The 17,773-nt window shown below is 52.1% G+C and overlaps 1 protein-coding gene across 12 annotated transcripts in view; it reads left to right on the plus strand.

Moving 5' to 3' along the window:
- The first annotated feature begins 1,378 nt into the window (after positions 1-1,378).
- Positions 1,379-17,773, plus strand: part of PPFIA4 (PTPRF interacting protein alpha 4) — a 52,947-nt gene continuing 36,552 nt past the window's right edge. For 11 of the 12 annotated variants that reach the window (XR_004272138.1, XR_004272141.1, XR_004272142.1 and 8 more), the window contains exons 1-2: positions 1,379-1,528; positions 13,737-14,369. Coding sequence is in view for 5 of the 12 variants with exons in the window: in XM_032288789.1 (XP_032144680.1) it covers positions 14,136-14,369 (234 nt within the window). In the remaining 7 variants the exon portion in view is untranslated. Of the gene's footprint in view, positions 1,529-11,247; positions 11,338-13,736; positions 14,370-17,773 lie in introns of those variants that run through there. The other variant, XR_004272139.1, reaches the window with a different exon arrangement.

Raw genomic sequence — 17,773 nt, forward strand, 5'->3', positions numbered from 1 at the left:
AAAGCTGTTTTTAACATATACCATGATATTGCTCTTTTAGCCGAACAACATGCAGGTGACTGGAACACTGTGAGAGTTAGGGGTGCAGAACTCATACAGTTGAAAATCTGCTATAATTTTTGACTCCCCCAAAACTTAATAGCCTACTGTTGACTGGAAGCCTTATTGATAACATAAACAGTTGATTAATGTGTATTTTGTATATGTAGTATATACTTTATTATACAGTAAAGCTAGAGAAAAGAAAATGTTACTCAGAAAATCATAAAGAAGAGAAAATATATTTACTGTTCATTAGGTGGCTCATTATGTTGAACAGGCTGATGAGAAAGAAGAGGAAGGGTGGGTCTTGCTGTCTCAGGGCTGTCGGTGAAGGAAGAAAATCTGCATATAAGTGGCCCTGTGCAGTTCAACGTCCTGTTCAAGGGTCACAAATTTAGCTTCATGTATCACCCCCTCAGATCAGAATTACCCAGATTTCTCTGTCTTCAAAGAGAGGCAAGGAAATTATGCCAAATGGTGAATTATTGGGTGGAAAATAAATGAGAGAAGGTTGTATGTGTCACTGATCTCAACTATAGCATTTGCTGCTGATGTAGAACATGCTGTGTATATATCTATAAATACATACACATGAACACATTGCATGTATATAAAAAATGGTTCACACTTTTAGTGGTACTTACTGGGTATTGGTAAAGGATTGAGTAGGCACTGTGATGAAACTTCACAAAGCAGATGGAAAAGATGCATTAATAGCCACAGGGGGCAGGGTAAGGGAGCAATTTAGGAAAATGGAGAGGCTTAGCTAAAATTTGTCAGTCAGAAATTTTGGCATTTGAGACTTGTTTTCATACTATGTATATATAATAGACAAACCCTTCATTTTGTAGTAACAGTGTTAGAACAGCCAGGTGCCTGAAGACAAGCGACACAATTCACTGAAGTGCATACTACAGATGTCGTATCTGGATATCGAGTTTCCCCACTTTAAAAATGGGTGCGATCAAAGGAAAAGCAAGTAATGGGCAGGAGAGAGCAAGTGTGAAAGATGACAAACCATTGACAACAATTACAAGGCCGGGACTAAGGCCAACTTAGGGAACAGGCTGTTAGACTAGGAACAGGGGTGAGTTCAGAGCGAGGGGCAGAATGTCGCAGCACTCCTGGGCCCTGGGACGCTCCTGCGGGGTAAAACCCTGGCACTCCGCCACCTCCTGGGCCTCCCGAGTCCTCAACCAAGATGGCGCGCAGCCTCAAAGCGGCGCTCTCGTCACGTGTTGAGACCGGAGGCGCTCGGGGGGCGGGGGGCGTGGCCTCGGGAACGGCGGCCCGGCGCCGCCTAGGGGGCGGAGCCCGGGGGAGTGTTCGCGGAGGGGGCGGGGCCTCGCGGCCGGGCGCTCGAACGGCGGAGGCTGCAGCTACCTCGGCGCCGGCTCGGCTCTAGGACGTGTCGGGCTGCCCAGGTCGGGGGCGGCTCCCTGCTGCTTCCGAGCCTAGCCGCCCGGCCTTCGGCAGTTGCAGGCAGGTGAGCGCCCAGAGCCTGGACTAGGGTAGGATGCGTCTTTTCCCCACCTCCAGCTCCCCTCGACAGTTTGGGGAGGGGTCTCGTGTATCGCGCTTCGGGAAGCAGCCCTTTTTGACTCCGTCTGTGCTGTCTCTGGCAGACGTTGGTACTGCTGTCCCCCGCCGCCCCTCGCCGGCCTTTGCGGTGCCCTGTGCCCTTGGGGTGAGGATGGGGGCGATGCCCGATCTGCGGGGAGGGCGTGGAGTGCGCCCTCCGCTCCATCCGCTTCTGGGGAGGGGGCCGAGTTGGGGAGTCTCCCGGTGGGAACCGAGCAGACTGTGCCCCCATTGCCCCTCCAGGAGAGTCAGAAAAAGCGCCTCCTAGCTCCAGGGCCAGCCCCACTCCTTTGGGCACTAGCTTCTGAGGGTCTGAGGTCTTCGCGCTTCGCCGGGGTCTTAATTCTTCTCGTGTTCCTCATAGCACCCCTGTTCCTGTCGCTAGCTCTCCATTCCTCGAACTGCCAGCCTCAGTCTGTGCCAGAGATGCCCCCATCTCCGCAGTGCCAGGGCGGTGGGGTGGAAGGAGCGGCCAACCCGAGGCCTGTTGGGGGTGGGGACAGGGGTGGGCGCAACAGGAAAAGAGGGCTGGAATAGAGATGCCTGAACTAGAAGGGTGGGAGGGGGTCACTGACTTACGTCCACGCTGTAGAGATGTTTTCCAGCACAAATCTTGAGGTTTTGATGGTGGGTGGGAAGAGAGAGGTCGGGTTGGAGGACTTGGAGACAGAGTGTGGGTGTTTTTTTTTTTTTTTTTTTTTTTTTAAGGAGGAGGGATCCAGGACAAGGTGCCACTAGGAGCTGATGTCACCTTTGAGGTGTACTGGTAGTTTCCATGAGAGAAGTAGGAGAGTTGGGGCATTGTGTGTGGAAAGCAAGTGATTAAGGAGACTCCACTTAGCAGGGAGATCCCCTCCTGGTGTGAGCTTAAGGGCCCCCTGCAGCAGCCAGATTTCAGAGATTTCCCATGGCCCTTTCCAGAGTTGTTGAATCTGGTACCTAGTACTTTGTTCAACATCCAGCAAACATTTATTGGACACCTACTACATGCCAGATACTATGTGCTACGTCTTCTGAAGGCATTTTATAGCCACGGAGCAGCTGAAAGGTACACATAGTAGGCACACATAGTAGGTATTCTGTTAACACCTCCCTCTCCCCCCAACCCCTATTCTGTTACATTGCTGTTGGAGTAGAAAAAGAAAGAACTGTGTCCATATGCTTTTAAACAGCTGTCTGAACGAGACTGCAGCCCACACACCCCTTACCACTATTAACTGGCCAGATAGTCCAGGGAAGCTGCCTAGGCGAAAGGGCAGCTTGAATGATTTCCCTTGGTTATTATGTTCTCAGATTTTGTCCTGAGGCTTGAGGAGGCTTCCTGGGGATAAATAGTATCTCAAAGCAAAGAGATAATGAATGAGAAAATGGTTACTGGGGGCTAAGAATGCCCTAGACACTCTGCATAGTGGGAGACGCCATCTCTGGAAGATGGAAGAATGTGGGGGAGGAGGGCAGGGAAGGGAATTCTCATGCAGTGGGGTGGGGGTGTGTGCTGCTGAGCATATCATGATGTCAGAGCCATGCAGTGCATGAGGTCTGGCTGCTGGGTTGTAAAGGAGGTCTGGAGGGGCAGGGCATGGCAGGCAGCCAGGTTCCTGGGTCTCATCTCTGAGTTGATTGCTGAAATCTTAGAGTTGGAAAGAGTTGTCAGGGATGGCTTGTAGGTCCTCATGGAGACTCTGAGGATGGCAGTGCTAGAGCTAGGTGAGAGAACGAGTAGTCAGGCTGTGGTGGTGATGAGGTGGGGATGAAGGCTTAGCAGGGCTGGGGAGCTGGGTGCCAAGGGGGTTTTAAGATTTGGGCAGCTAGCCGAGGCCTTTGAATGCCAAGGACATTCTCCCCTGGGCTTTAGGCCCTACTGTGTTGTCTCCATAGGTGAGTTGCTTTAGAAACAAGGTTGGCAGCTGAGTGGTATGGAGGGGTGTGTGTGTGTGTGTGTGTGTGTGTGTGTGTGTGTGCATGTGTGTGCATGCATGCATGCGTGAGCGTGTGTGTTTGTGCATGTGCTGGAGAGGAGGAGTGGTGAGGAGCAGGGAGGACTGAGGGAGTGAAAGCTGCCTCAGAGTCTGGGTCCCACATAGGGAATTGAGATAAATGGAGGAGAGGGAGTGGGGTTGGAGGGAGAGACAAGTGTGTATTGCAGCCACATGAAGTCACCATCTGTCCCCCTCTGGCCTGCTAGCTCACTGACCTATAATTAGCTCTGGAGGGCATACAGTGCTGGCTCACAGGAGCGTGGCACTTCGGGTGGAGGACTCAGCAGAGTGGAGGACTCAGCAGAGTGGAGGACTCCAGCAGAGTGGAGGACTCAGAGGGATCCTTGATGTACTGTGGAAGGGGCTGCTTCTAGGGGACCCTCTGCATTTGCTGTACTGGGAGGGGCCGGAGGCAACTGAGAATGTCACCGGGATAGGCCTGGTGGGGGAAACAGCAGTGGGGAAAGGACCTCTAAGCAAGGATGGCAGGAGACTCCAGGACTGGGCTAGCCTGAGACCTCCCCTCTTCTTGTCACCTGGCTGCTGACCTACCGCACTAGAAGCATAATTGCTGCCCAGCTCATGGCTCTGACTTCAAAGAAGTGCGGGTGCTGCAACCTCGGGGCCTCCTTCAGGTGTCTCCATTCCCCCGGGTGAAGTCAGGTCTAGCGTGGAGTAGCCACCTGCCTTTCGCTTGGTGGCTGAGAGGCCTTGGCTGAGGCTGCTTCATTCCGAGAGAGCCGGAGGAGAAGCTGCCACCAGTGAATTCAGTTGGTCGTACTTCAAGTGGTGCTCAGCACTGACCCCCCGGCTGTGCCAGAGACTGAGTGCTTGGCCACATGCTTCTCTGCACTGCTTTCCGATGATTACATGTGTATCTGTGCTCTCTCAAGTAGCCTGTGAACTTTGTCTTACATGTCTCTTGCTTTCGTAACAGTATTGGATGCACGGAAGTCACTCAGTAAGTGATCGTTGGATTGAATTGAAGAGGTCTGTCTTCTGATCCCCTGGGTTCCATGAAGCAGGGCCTCCTAACTACTGGAGGTGTTTAACCTAGAGCAGGGAAGCCTCTGGGGACCCAGGACGCTGGTGTTACATCCCTGTGAGGGCATTAGATTCTGTAGGCAGTAGATGAAGTGAAAGCCCCCCAGTCTGTCATAAAGCATGGCATATGGGTTTGTAACTCTAAACTGTAGTATGAATGTATAGATATGATATGTGTGTATTCTATATTATGTAAATATATGCTGTATATACTGTTGTATAGTGATGTTACAAAGAGTACATATGCATTGTATGATTTTCTAGTGGAGTGTCAGGTGAAATAGCTGATTTGATTTTAGAGGCCTTTATTGCTTATTTTGCCCAGGTGGTAGGGTTGAATTCTCGTAAGCTAGATATATACTTGATGTGCCTTCATGGCCACTGTCTTCAGATGGATAACTTACATTTCAGAGAGAGAAGGGTTTCCATTCATTTTAAGAAAAACCTTCCTTAGAATAATGAAGCCTTCCTCATTTGGTAGTGAGCTCCTTCTTCCTAAAGGATAATCAAGTAAAGACTGGGCTGTCAGGAATGTTGTAAAAGGAATTCCCACACAGGGTGGGAGGTGGCCTGTGTGACCTCAGAGGGCCCTTCTGAGTCCAGGTATGGCAGGTGAGTCTGGACAGGAGAGGGCCTCAGCAGACAGCTCTCCTTTGGCCTAGAGGAGTGCTGCTGGGCGTGGAGGCCTGGGGAGTGGGGTTGGCCTGAGCTGTTCCATGAGGAGTGGGCATTTTGGAACATGCAGGGGGGTGACCCCAGCAATCTCACAGACATGGTGGCCTGGGCTTGGGAGACACTGCAGTGTATCCCCAATGGGTGGGGGTAGGTACAAGGATGGGGTGACCCCAGTTCCATGACCACAGCTCAAACTAGGCTGGTTGTGGAGTGCCCCAAATTTTTGGTCCTGTTTGAGGCAGAGCACCTGGAGCAAGGGGAGCTTTCGTTCTTTCATTGTCACCCCATCCCTCCCTCCTCTGCTCATAGCTTCTCTCACAGGTTCGAGGCCTCACATGGACTTAAGCTGTCTCATAAGCATCTCGAGACCAGACAGACACTTTCGTGATTACACATGCATAACTGCACACGCTCTCACAGCCCCCATGTGCTCCTGTGAGCATGCATGTATGAAGTTATGAATCCCAGCTTGCTTGTGCATGTATGACCACACACATGTACTGTCATGGCTGTGTACTCACACATGTGTTCTCATAACCACAATTATATGCAGTCTGAGCCTTGATGTACTTATAACCACACACATCTACACGCTGTCATGAGTATATCCACCTACTCGCTCTCATGCCTGTGCTCTCAGGACACCATACTTAGGACCATACCTTTATGCGTAGACATATACACACAAATATATACTGTCTCTCTGCCCCTTTCTCTCTCTCTCGCCCTGTTGCCCAGGCTGGAGTGCAGTGGCATGATCATGGCTCACTGCAGCCTTGACCTCCTGGGTTCAATTGATCCTCCCACCTCAGCTTCCCGAGTAGCTGGGCCTACAGGTCCATGCTACTGTGCCCAGCTAGCTTTCATATTTTTAGTAGAGTTGGGGTTTAGCCATGTTTCCCAGGCTGGTTTTGAAGTCCTGAACTCAAGCAATCTGCCTGCCTTGGCCTCCCAAAGTGCCACTATGCCCAGGGCTTATGCCCAGGGCATGCATTACTGCACTGGGTTCTCTTCCTTTCTCATGGCCGCACATGTATACCCTGTGTCCTCATGATCACACACTGTTGCGTGAAGACACATGACACCCCCATTCTCTTTTCATGCTCCCCCCCCAACTTTTGTGACCGCATACACATGCACATTTTTTATGATGCTTACATTTCTCCCTGCAGTTCTGTACTCTGGACTTTTTATACCTGGTGCCTGTTAGCACTCTGGACCGTTCTCTTCTCTGCCCTGCGATGGCTCCCTAATCTGTTGGATTGATCAATGAATGCAGTGACTTTTGAGCATTTTTATTTCACCACCAGAGGACTCTGTTTAATATTTGTCCGACATGGATGTCTAGTTTTGAAATATTTTTATTCTCCAAATATGCTACACTTATTACTTTGTTTCTTTTTCTGCAAATATTATTTGAGGACAGTTGTGTTGATTAATGGCTCTGATCAGCAGAAGATGTCTAGGGTTTTCTTGATGTGAGCTCAGCAAAAGCTGTGTCTGTGTTTGGTGGTGCAGACTCCTATTTTGGCTTGGTGACTATATGATCTCTATTAGACATTTGGAATGTGGAAAATAGTTGATTGGCTCCTGATGTTCCTTGTGTAGCTGTCCCAGGGTTGTCACTGTTGCACTAATGTGCATCCTTTCTGAGAGAGCTCGTGTTTTTTTTTTTTTTTTTTTTTTAAGCAGGGGCCTTCTGTAGACAATACTTAAACCAGGGATTTTCTAACCTCTTCATGGCCTTGGAATCCTTTTATACAGATGAAACCTTAATCAGATGTCTCATAAAACAGACAGATTGGAGTTGATGGGATTACAGTAAGAAGAGGGAATTTAGAGCCTTTTGAGTTTGTCACACCTCTTCACCTTCTTTTTGGCCCTGGGATGAGGTACTTATCATAAAGCTCAGTTTGCAAATCCCAGTCTTAAAGAGATAGGTGTGATATCTACAATTTTGGGTATTTCAGAAGAGGAACTATTTGTGGGTGGAGCCTCAGAGGCTTGTAGTTCTCCTTTCCCTGCTGTTTTTTGTTTGTTTGTTTCGAAATAGGAGCTTGCTCTGTCACGCAGGCTGGAGTAAGTGGTATGATCTTGGCTTACTGCAGCCTCCACCTGCTAGGCTTAAGGGATCCTTCTTCCTCCCACTTCAGCCTCCTAAGTAGCTGGGACTACAGACACATGCCACAGTGCCTGCCTATTTTTTTTAATTTTTTTTTGTAGAGAGGAGGTCTCACATGTTGCTTAGGCTGGTCTTGAACTCCTGGGCTCAAGCAATCTCCCACTTCATCCTCCCAAAATGCTGGGATTAGAGGCATAAGCCACCATACCTGGCCTTCCTGTTAGTCTGACATTAGTCTTCCTAGGGTGGTGATGGTGAGGGTGACCCTACGGCCAGGTGAAACATGTGTTCTGGTGTGATGGTTAACAGTGGTTTATGTCTAAAACAGGACCCTTTAAGCCAAGAGGGTCCTGGTTTGGACAGTAAGTTCTGTGCTCACTCAAGTGATGGGCCATGCCTTGGGAAGAGGTGGGCCATGCCTTGGGAAGAGGTGGCCCATGTCTAACTCCGGGGGAGCAGCTGGAGAACTGGGCTTCACAGACTCAGGCCCAGGGGAGCCTGTCTGAACAGATGCTTCCTCCCGTGTACCCTGAATGAGCCTGGCATTAGGAGGCTGAGTGTGTTAGGCAGTTGGTGCTAACCTGTGCTTAGGTGGCATTTTATACTTCTTAGAACTGTTTCATGTCGTTATCTCTTTGAGCCTCATGACAACCTGCGAGAGCACTAGAGCGTATTGTGTGTTGCAGTCTTCATTTTGCAGACTTGGAATCTGAAGCACAGAGGGGTGAAGTCTCACTGCTAGTCGAGTCGTGTCAGGGGCCCGGAGAACTGGATGCTTTTAAAGGGATATGTGGCTCACTGTGAGAAACTCTTAAGTAGGGCTTTTCCAAGAGTTTTTTTTTTTTTTTCCTGGGAATGGCTTCCTGTAGCCAGAATAGATTTTTAATTTTCTTACTGTATTACAAATGGGCCCAGCCTTGAGGTGCTTTGGGAGCCTAGGGTGCTGAGAGTTCATGAACACTTACCGAGTATTGCTGGGTGCTGATCTCAGCACTTTGTGTAGACTGACTCTAGAAATCCTCTGTCGCAGCTGTCTGAGGTGAGTACTGTTATCATCCCCATTCACAGAGGATGGGGAATGGAGGCTCAGAGAGATTCAGGATCTTCCCGGGGTCACCTGTGTGGTCAGTGGGCCTGACAGCCTTCGGAATTATCAGCTGCTCTGGAGTCTGCCTTTCAAGACGGGAGTAGCCCCCATCTTGCTCTCAAGAAGGTTTAATTTTCAGAATGGGCACGGTGGCTCATACCTGTAATCCCAGCACTTTGGGAGGCTGAGGTGGGCAAACACCTGAGGTCAGGAGTTCAAGACCAGCCTGGCCAAAATGGTGAAATCCTGTCTCTACTAAAAAAAACAAAAACAAAAAAACCTGGATGTGGTGGTGGGAGCCTGCAATCCCAGCTACTCGGGAGGCTGTGGCAGGAGAATCACCTGAACTTGGGAAGTGGCCATGTCAGCGAGCCAAGATTGCACCACTGCACTCCAGTCTGGGCGGCAAAGTAAGACTCCTTCTGAAAAAAAAAAAAAAAAAAAAAAAAATAAAGAGGGCTAGATACAGGAACGCTTCCAAGGCCTTGAGCCAATTTTCCCTGTTGTAGAGTTCCCTTTGTTTGAAGCCAGCCAGGGATGGACTGCCCTGGAATGATTGTCAGCACAGGTCTGTTCAGTTCCATGTGTGTTAGGGCCCTGTGTCAGAGCACTCAGAGATGGGTCTACAGATGAGATGATGTAAGAGAAGTCCCATGAAGACAGGTATAACTAGAGGGCAATGCTGGGTCAGTGGAAGAGATCTCACCCATTGGAGGGATCAGAAGGGACTCCGTGGAGGAAGTGGTGTTTGAGATGAGCATAGCAGGGTGATCTAAGTTCATTAGACTGCCATGGAAAGGGAGATGAGAGGCAGGCCAGTGAGGAGCTGGATGAACAGGCGCTATAGGTGGGCCTTGGGAGCAGGCCAGTGAGCAGGGCTAGGGAAGGGCTAGGGAGCAGCAGGAGAGGAGGTGGGGCTGGATTTCTGGAGGACAGGATGAGTGAGGACCAGGCTTCTTGGGGTGCTGAGCTGGACAGGGAAGAAAGAGAAGCTTCTGGACAGCCTGAGGCATGGGGAGCTGGGCTGCAGGCCCGCTGCAGGGAGAAAGTCTGAGAGCCTGAAGGGTGAGGGCTCAGAAGAGTGTCTGTTTCTGCAGTACCTATGGGAGTGGGGGCAGTGTGGGGAACTCAGGGAAGCTGCCCACAACTTGGTGTGGAGCCAGCTAGGGGCTGGGAGCAGAAATTTGGGTGCATGGTGGATGGGCCCTCCCAGTGGGATCTTTCAGTCGCCCCAGGGCCTTATGACCATGTTGGCTGCTGTGTAGAGGCTTTCCCCCAGGCTGGAGGAGGAGAGAGACAGGGAAGGCCAAGAGGAGCTGTCCTCCGGCTGCCATCACCTGATGAGGGTGGGGAAGGTTCCTTGGTGGAGACATGAGGCCTGAAGGAGTTGTCTTCACCCACTTTCTTCTTCCTCCTTCTCCTACCCCTCTTTGGCATGAGACAAACGAATTGAATCCTAGTTCTTCATTTCACTAGCTGTGTACACTTGGTTATATGACATTGCGTCTCAGTTCTCACTTCTGTGAAATGGGAAGAAGAATTACATCTTCCTTGCAAAAAATTATGAGGACCAAAATAAATTAATCCATGCCACTTGGCAGCACGGTGCTGGGCACATGGTAAACGTGAGGGACTCACAGCAGCTCTGATGATTGTTATTTTTCTGGAATACCCCCGGCCTCCCCATTTCCTCAGATCCTCCCCGCTCACCTCCAGCTGGGCGGTGTCTGACCCTCCGCTTTTCCCTTGTGGCTGCCACCCGGAGACTCCGTTTTTGCCCAGCTAAATAGCCCCTCAGATGCTCCTAGCAGCCTTGCCCCAGCCTGTGGCCTCTGCAGGGGCTGGCAGCCTTGCCCTTGTCCAGCTCGCTCCGTGGCTGCGCCTGCCATCTGGTAGGCAGGAGGGAGCCAGGCCTATGTGTGGGACCAGCCAGAGCAACAGACCCATAGTGCCCATCCCTCCTGTGTGTTAGGAAAAGGTGGGGGTGACTATTGTGATGCCAGTGAGCCCCCCAAGTTGCCTCTTCTGTTTCTAAAGGCCCAAGGCCTACTTTTTGTCCGACCCCCCACCCCCCACACACGCGCACTCACACCCACTCACTCTTGAGCCCTCTTCCACTGCTTCACAGCCTGCCCACACTCCTCCCCGGCAAAGCCCCTTGCAAATGCTTGCTTTGGGGACTGGCAGCTTTCGCCTCTGAATCAGGACCTGTGACTGTGACTTAGAAATTGTGCGGGAGTTGAGGAGGCTTCTGTGAGGCTGAGATGATAATTGCGCTATTTAAAGACGGCCCTGGAGCCAGAGGAGCCGGAAGGAGCCAGGTGCCCCATGTGGCTGTCCTAGGGCTCCCTTCTGCTCACTGTGCCCATGCAGCCGACAGGTCAGAGCAGGAGGTCCTGGACAGTTATCTCGGGGCATCTGCCTGGCAGTCCTCTCTGGGCTCATCTTCAGACCAGCTCTACATGATGCCATTTGGCCAGGGGAAGTGGAGTTGCTCCCTGGCACCTGGTTTAGAGAGAGGCCAGAGAAGGTCTAGTGAGAAGAGAAGCAACCAAAGCCGGCTTCTCACTTGCCAAAATGACCAGGAGGATTTGGGAGCCAAGTTGGACCAGATGGCCAGTACCTCACCGTGGGCAGCCTGAGGTCCTGCTCTTCCTTCCTGAGAACGTCTCCAGCCCCTTTCCTGTAAGAAGCTTTAAAAACTCCACCCACAGCAGGCCAACACTAAGGTAATTCACACTCCCATGCAGTCACGGGGTGCTTTCTACTCTTCATTTATTGCCCATCCAAGATCTCATCCCCCTAAGGTAGGCAAAACCAGGGTTGTGGGTTTCCTCTTATAGCCGAGGCCTCAGTAACTGGTAACAAGCCTGAGGTCGCCCTGCTGGTCTGTGGCAGGACTGTAACCCCGTCTCCTGAGTCCCTGCTCTGGGCTTCTTCCTTTATGCTACACTGCAGGCTGCCTGGGAATCTGGTTGCCTGGGGCCACTGCTGGGGTACCTGAGCTCCTTCCTGGCACACTAGTCTTCTCCAAAGTTAACCTCTGCCACAAGGGGCCCCTTCCCAAGCCTAGCCTTCTCTTTTGGCATCTTGGTGTGTGTGGAGGGGTGGGGGAAGATGGGGAGGTGGGCCTGGATGTTGAGCTTGGGGAGGTAGGCTGGGGCCATATGGTCTTTCAGCCTCAGGGCTGGAGCATTCAAGTTGGAGGGCCCTAGGCCTGGTGGGTGGGAAAATTGAAGGAACTGCGGTTATCAGCATCAGGGAGATGCAGCTTTGGCCAGACTGGGCAGCAGCCCTTCCTCTCCACTCCTAGCTGCTCTGAGGGGCTGGGAGGTACGAGTAGGCTGCCCTGGCAGCAGCAATGTTGGAGAAAGGAGGAGGCTGACCAAGCTTTTACGTTTTACTTCTGTTGTCTTCTGGGACCCTACCCTTCATGGTGGCTGTCTGGCTTGGGGAAGGATCCCCTTGACCAGAGTTTGTGTCTGGTTTCTATGCATGGGAGTGTGTATGTGGCCACGTGGGTGTCTGTTCTAGGTCTCTGTGTTTCTGTCTCTGTGCATGTGTGTGTGCACTTGTGTATGTGTGCATGCATGTGTGTGTGTATGTGTATCTGCATATGTGCGTGCATGCCCACATGCCTGCTTGTACTACTACACCCCTCTGAGAAGGGCTAGGAGTGTGAGCTCTGAATTTTCAAACTGGTGCACTAACTTTCCTCTGATCTCGACCCCGCATTGCTCCCCAGTCTCCCTCTTCCTTTCCCCTATTTCTGCCTAGAGCATCAGTACTCTGGGGAGGGCTCTGGGTAGGAGAGGCCTGGCTCTTCTGTGTTTCCCCTGCAGGGTTCAGTCCTGCCGCAGGCCTGTGCAGTGTCTGACCTCTCACCTCACACTGGGTCCAGATGCCTCTTGCCCACCCTGACCCTCCTAGTTTGCCTGTTATTCTCACCCTGAGGGTGGACAGAAGGCTTTCCCTGTGTCTCCCACAGGATAAGAGAGAGGGAGGAAAAGCATCATTTATGGAGCACCTCCAGTGTGCCCATCACTGTGCTGGGGGCTTCATACCCTTTCTCTCCTGCAGCTGGGGCCTCTGAAGACAGTCCTTTCTGAAAAACGACTAAGGTGGCAGCTTTCTAATGTGGACAAGGAGGTTGGAATCTGATTATAGGCAGAGAAATCCCTAGCTGCAGCGGCCTTTCTCATTACTTTGGCGTTACTTCATCGCTGGCTTCCTTTACTCTGACCATTGGGCTCCTGTGCCATGCTCAAGGCATCAGCAGAGCCAGGCTGTGCACATGCTAACTGACCTTGGTGGTGACTTCTACAGTGTCAGCCATGGGTAATGGGGCTGAGAGGGCAGATTCACAGCCATGATAGGGGCCGCACTGTAGCCCCACCCCAGGAATGGCACACCCCACTCCCACATCACCCCGGCGTTCCTTTCCATCATGCAGTCCCCGCTCTGATGCAAAGGTGGGAGGCTGTGAACTCAAAATCCAAGCCTGCTGTCTGCCAGGCCTGTGTGCTATCTTCCTTGGCAGGTTTTGGAAGTGGGGAATGACTTGAGTCAGAGCCACCTCCCTGAATCATGGACAGTGTAGCAGGTCAGGGCTCTCTGCCTGTTCCAGTACCCAGTCTGTGCCTCTCCAAACCCTTAGCCATGTTGTGCCAGTGGCCAGGGCAGGAACTACTCTGTCCCTGTTTCCTATGACCCCAAGAGTCCAGCCTTTAGGACTCACACCCACTCCCACTAAGCGTTCTTTATAACCATCTGCACTTGCCTTGGTTGGTTGAAGTGATGGGGAAAAGGACAGGGGTGGCACAGAGACCCTGTTTCCTCCCCTCCCACCCCCAGGTCTCAGGAGGACTCTGGGCATCCTGCCGGCTGCTCCCCTGCCACTGACTGAATCATTTCTATATTTGGCCAGCAAGCCACGTGGGTAGGGGAACCACTGCCACTGTGGCTGCACTTCTGACAGCTGTGGGGAGCAGGGAGAGGCAGAGGCTAGGCAGTAGGCATGTGCATTCCTTGGGAGAACTAAGGAGACGCCATCAGAGTGAGTAAGCCTGGAGCAGGGGCATGCGCCAGCCAGCACCTCCCTCTCTCCCCCAACATCCTAGTTCAGATCCTGTCTCCTCTGCTCCACCCCCTCCCCTGATGCCCTTCACCACTCAGCTGGTACTCACAGCAGTCTCTTTTCTCACAGACACACTGCCCTCCAGAAACGATGGGTGTCGCTAGACCCAGCTGCGACTCTGCCAGGCTCCGATGCTCAGTCTAAGAGAAGGGCTATCTTCCAGCCCTGTTCTCCCTGCCTGTCATGGCCACATTCGGCTGCTGTCTGCTTGTCTGGGGACAGAGGGCACCCAGCCCCGGCCCTGAGAAGTTAAGCCAGGCCTTCTGGCTCAGTTCCACAGGGGCACTCCAGGCCCCAGGCCCCTTTCAGAGCAAAAGCAACTGATGCCATGGGAGAAGCCCCTGCCCACCTGTCCACTTGCCTGGCACTGCCCACTCTGAGACCCATGCACTGGGTTCCCCTGAAGGTGCCAACCCTGTGAGTCCCTCCCTGTCCCCTGACGCTGAGAAGGCCCTGCCCACCCCCACCATGTGTGAGGTGATGCCCACAATCAACGAGGGGGACCCCCTGGGGCCCCCCCATGGCGCCGATGCTGACGCCAACTTCGAGCAGCTGATGGTGAACATGCTGGATGAGCGGGAGAAGTTGCTGGAGTCTCTTCGGGAGAGTCAGGAGACCTTGGCAGCCACGCAGAGCCGGCTCCAGGAGGCCCTGCATGAGCGGGACCAGCTCCAGCGCCACCTTAACTCTGCCCTCCCCCAGGTAAGGCCCAAAGGCCTGCATCACTCTTAACCCCTTTCTCTCCCCTAGCCCTGCTAGATCCACTGAGCCCTCAGCTCGTCTGCGTCTGTTTGCCTATCAACAATTGGAATTCACCGAGCATTTACTCTCCTTAATCTCGCTACTTGAATTCTTTCTCTCTTACTCCCAAGCTCCTCAGTTTGGAATTGGTTTGCTCTGGAGAAAGGGATGGAATTTGATGGGGGTAGGAAAACGCAACCGTAGGTGCCAGCTGCAGTGAGCTCAGACGGCCAGCAGGTGGCACCCCAGACTGGCAAGAAACCTCCTGCCTGCCTGCTCCTCTCTGCTCCCTATTCTTGGAGGTGGCAGGTGGGAATCACAGGCAGTAGAGACGGGAGAAGCCTTAGTGATCGTCTCGTCCAGCTCCAGTATTGCACAGATGAAAAAAGCAAGAGGTATCACATGGAAGATGATAGGCAGGGCTGAGTCTAGAAGCCAGGTATCTCGACATCCCGACATTGTCTTGTGCTCCTCATCAGCACAACTACCAGCTGTCCTGTAGTCCCATGTACTGTGTCCTTTTCCCTCTATGGCATTTTGTAAGGATTCTCTCACTAAATTCTTATGACTCTGAAGTTGGTGCTGTTACCACCATCATCCTGTTGTACAAATCACAGAACTAAAGCTGGCGGAGATGAGTAAGTTGCTCACGGCCATCCAGGTGGTATGTGGTGGAGGCAGGAACTGAGCCTGGGGCTAAGTGCCTGTAGAGGCCACGTTTTTCAGCACTGCACCTATTTCTCCCTCACTGCATTGGCCCTGAGCTCCCTGATGATGCCTACTTACCACCCACTTGGTAGATACCCTAGGCAAGGCGCATGCTCTGGGGATGCAGGAGGGAGCAGGAGCCTGGGTAATTTGGTTCTTGGACTGTTTAGCTGCTGCTTGTCAAAGAAGCTCTGGCCGGGCATGGTGGCTCACGCCTGTAATCCAAGCACTTTGGGGGCCAAGGCGGGCGGATCAGCCGAGGTCGGGAGTTCAAGACCAGCCTGACCAACATGGCGAAACCCCATCTTAAAAAATAATAATAATAATAAACAAAAAAACAGCAAATACTTCCAAAACAAAACAAAACAAAAACAACAACAACAAAAAAGAAGCTGTGAACTCTGCCTGGTAATCCGGCCCAGAGAGGGCTGCAGGTTGTATGTCTGTGAGGCAGTGCTCACAGTGACTGAGGGAACATCCTGCCCTCTCCGCCCCCCCGTATGGGCGGAGAGATGGGTATTGAAAACCAGTTCTAGACACATGGCATGGCCCACCCTGACCCAGTGAGGGTGCTGCTGGGGTTGGGGAGGCAGCCCTGAGGAGCCGAACAGCTCGAGCCTCAGCGCCAGGCCCTTCCCGGGTGAGGGGAGGAGAACCAGGGCTGGGTCTGGGTGGGTGAGTTTCCGAAGCAGAAGTGATGGTTGGTGGACAAGAATATGGAGCCCTGGTAAAGCAGCTGGGTGGGGAGGTGGGGCCCTCTTCTTTCACTTCACATGGGGCTCTGAACTTGCCCTGGAGTAAATGAGCTGGTTCCTGACTCCAAGGAGCTCACAGACTAGGAAGGAGACATACAACCCATGTGACCGGAGAGAATGCAGAGGAAGATAAGAGAGGCCCAAAAGGGTTATTAAGCACAGTATCAGTGACAAAAATAGCTGCCTTTGATGGCTTGGGCTAAGTGCTTTCTATACATTGGCTCATTTAATTCTCATACCAACACCTGGAGGGAGGACTGTTACCTCTGTCTTACAGATCAGAGAATGAGGCTCAGAGAGGTCAGGTAACTTGTTCAAGGTCATACAGCTAACAGGGACAGAGCTGAGATTTGATCCCAGGCCTACTCAACTTCCCACGCTGAAGTTTCATGAGGGCAGGGGTTGTGTCTTTCTTGTCACTATGTCCCCAGTGACCTGCACAGGACCTGGTACATGATAGGTGCTCACACATATTTGTGGTTGAATGATGGACTCCCAAGTTGGTGTTCTTGACCACTGCTCCAAATGGCTTTCAGGAGAGGGAGAGAGCCTCCCACTGGGGAGCCTGGAAAGCTCCCAGCAAGGCTGTATCCTTTGAGGTGGGCTTTGAAGAATGGTTATGATTTCATCGGGTGGTGACAGAGGTTTTCCAGGGGGAGGGAGTCCACTGAGCCAAGATGTGGTGTTAGGAGGGCATGCTGGTGTTTAGGAACACCAGGTGATCCAGGTTGACTGGGTCTTAGGGGATATGGAAATGACACGAGAGAGAAGTTTAAAAAACAGGTAAAAAGTTTATATTTGTAGGCTGGGTGCAGTGCCTCACTCCTGTAATCCTAGCACTTTGGGAGGCTCTCAGGAGTTCAAGACCAGCCTGAGCAATGTGGCAAAACATTATCTCTACAAAAAATCCAAAAATTAGCTGGGGATGGTGGCAAATGCCTGTGGTTCCAGCTACTCGGGAGGCTGAGGTGGAGGATCACCTGAGCCCAGGAGGTCCAGGCTGCAGTGAGTTGAAATTGGAGTACATCCACTGTACTCCAGCCTGGGTGACAGAGGAGACCCTGTCTCCTGTATTTGTAGACAGCATTGTGGTTTGGGAGATTTGTAGACAGCAGTGTGTCAGATAAGCTAGAGGTGGGGAGGGAGGGGACAGGTATCCTGTGAGGGAGGAGATAAGACAGCTGCTGAGCTTGAGACCAGGAGAGGGTGCAGCACCAACCTTTTGGTGATGGCGTCATGGTGTAGGGCTGGGTAGCAGGCTGTCAAGTCCTGTCTCTGGGTACAAGCATGCGTACATGAGTGTGTATGGCTGTGAAAGTGTGATTGTGTGCGTGCATAAGCTGAGGGATGACGCAGCATCAGGCCTGGGCTTCTGGAGTATGAGATGCTTGACCTTGCCCACCTTTGGCCATGGCCCTGATAGAAAGGCAATAATAAGTAATAATGTCAGAGGTTCATGGTTTCTCATGCTCTGGCATCTCTTGTCCCTTGTTCCCTCCCACAACCCCTCTAGCCCCTTTTGCCCTATCTGGAGTGATGAGAAGGGTTTGGGAGTTCTTCCTTTGGTCATGAATCCTTGGTGTGTGAGGGAGGCTGCAGGTTAGGACAGGGGTGAGGCCAATTGCATCACTCTCAGGACTCGGACATCCACAGAGTTTGGGCCACTCATCTGAAAACCTCCCTGGAAGGAGGTGATGTTTAGTTACACAGGTTACGATGAGCCTGGAATGTGGGAGCAGCCTCTTACCCCTGTATGCTTGTCCTGATGGAGGAGGGTGGGCTGGCAAGGTCTCTGAAGGCATCTGGGCCTGACAGTGTGGAAATGGACCCCTCTAAAAGTAATACTTGGCACATGGTTATTTGGTAAAGCCAGGGCAAGTGCCTCGGCATCAGGAGCTGAGA

The sequence above is a fragment of the Sapajus apella genome, unplaced genomic scaffold, assembly GCF_009761245.1.
Source record: "Sapajus apella isolate SASKATOON/1434 unplaced genomic scaffold, GSC_monkey_1.0 scaffold22, whole genome shotgun sequence".
Classification (NCBI taxonomy): domain Eukaryota; kingdom Metazoa; phylum Chordata; class Mammalia; order Primates; family Cebidae; genus Sapajus; species Sapajus apella.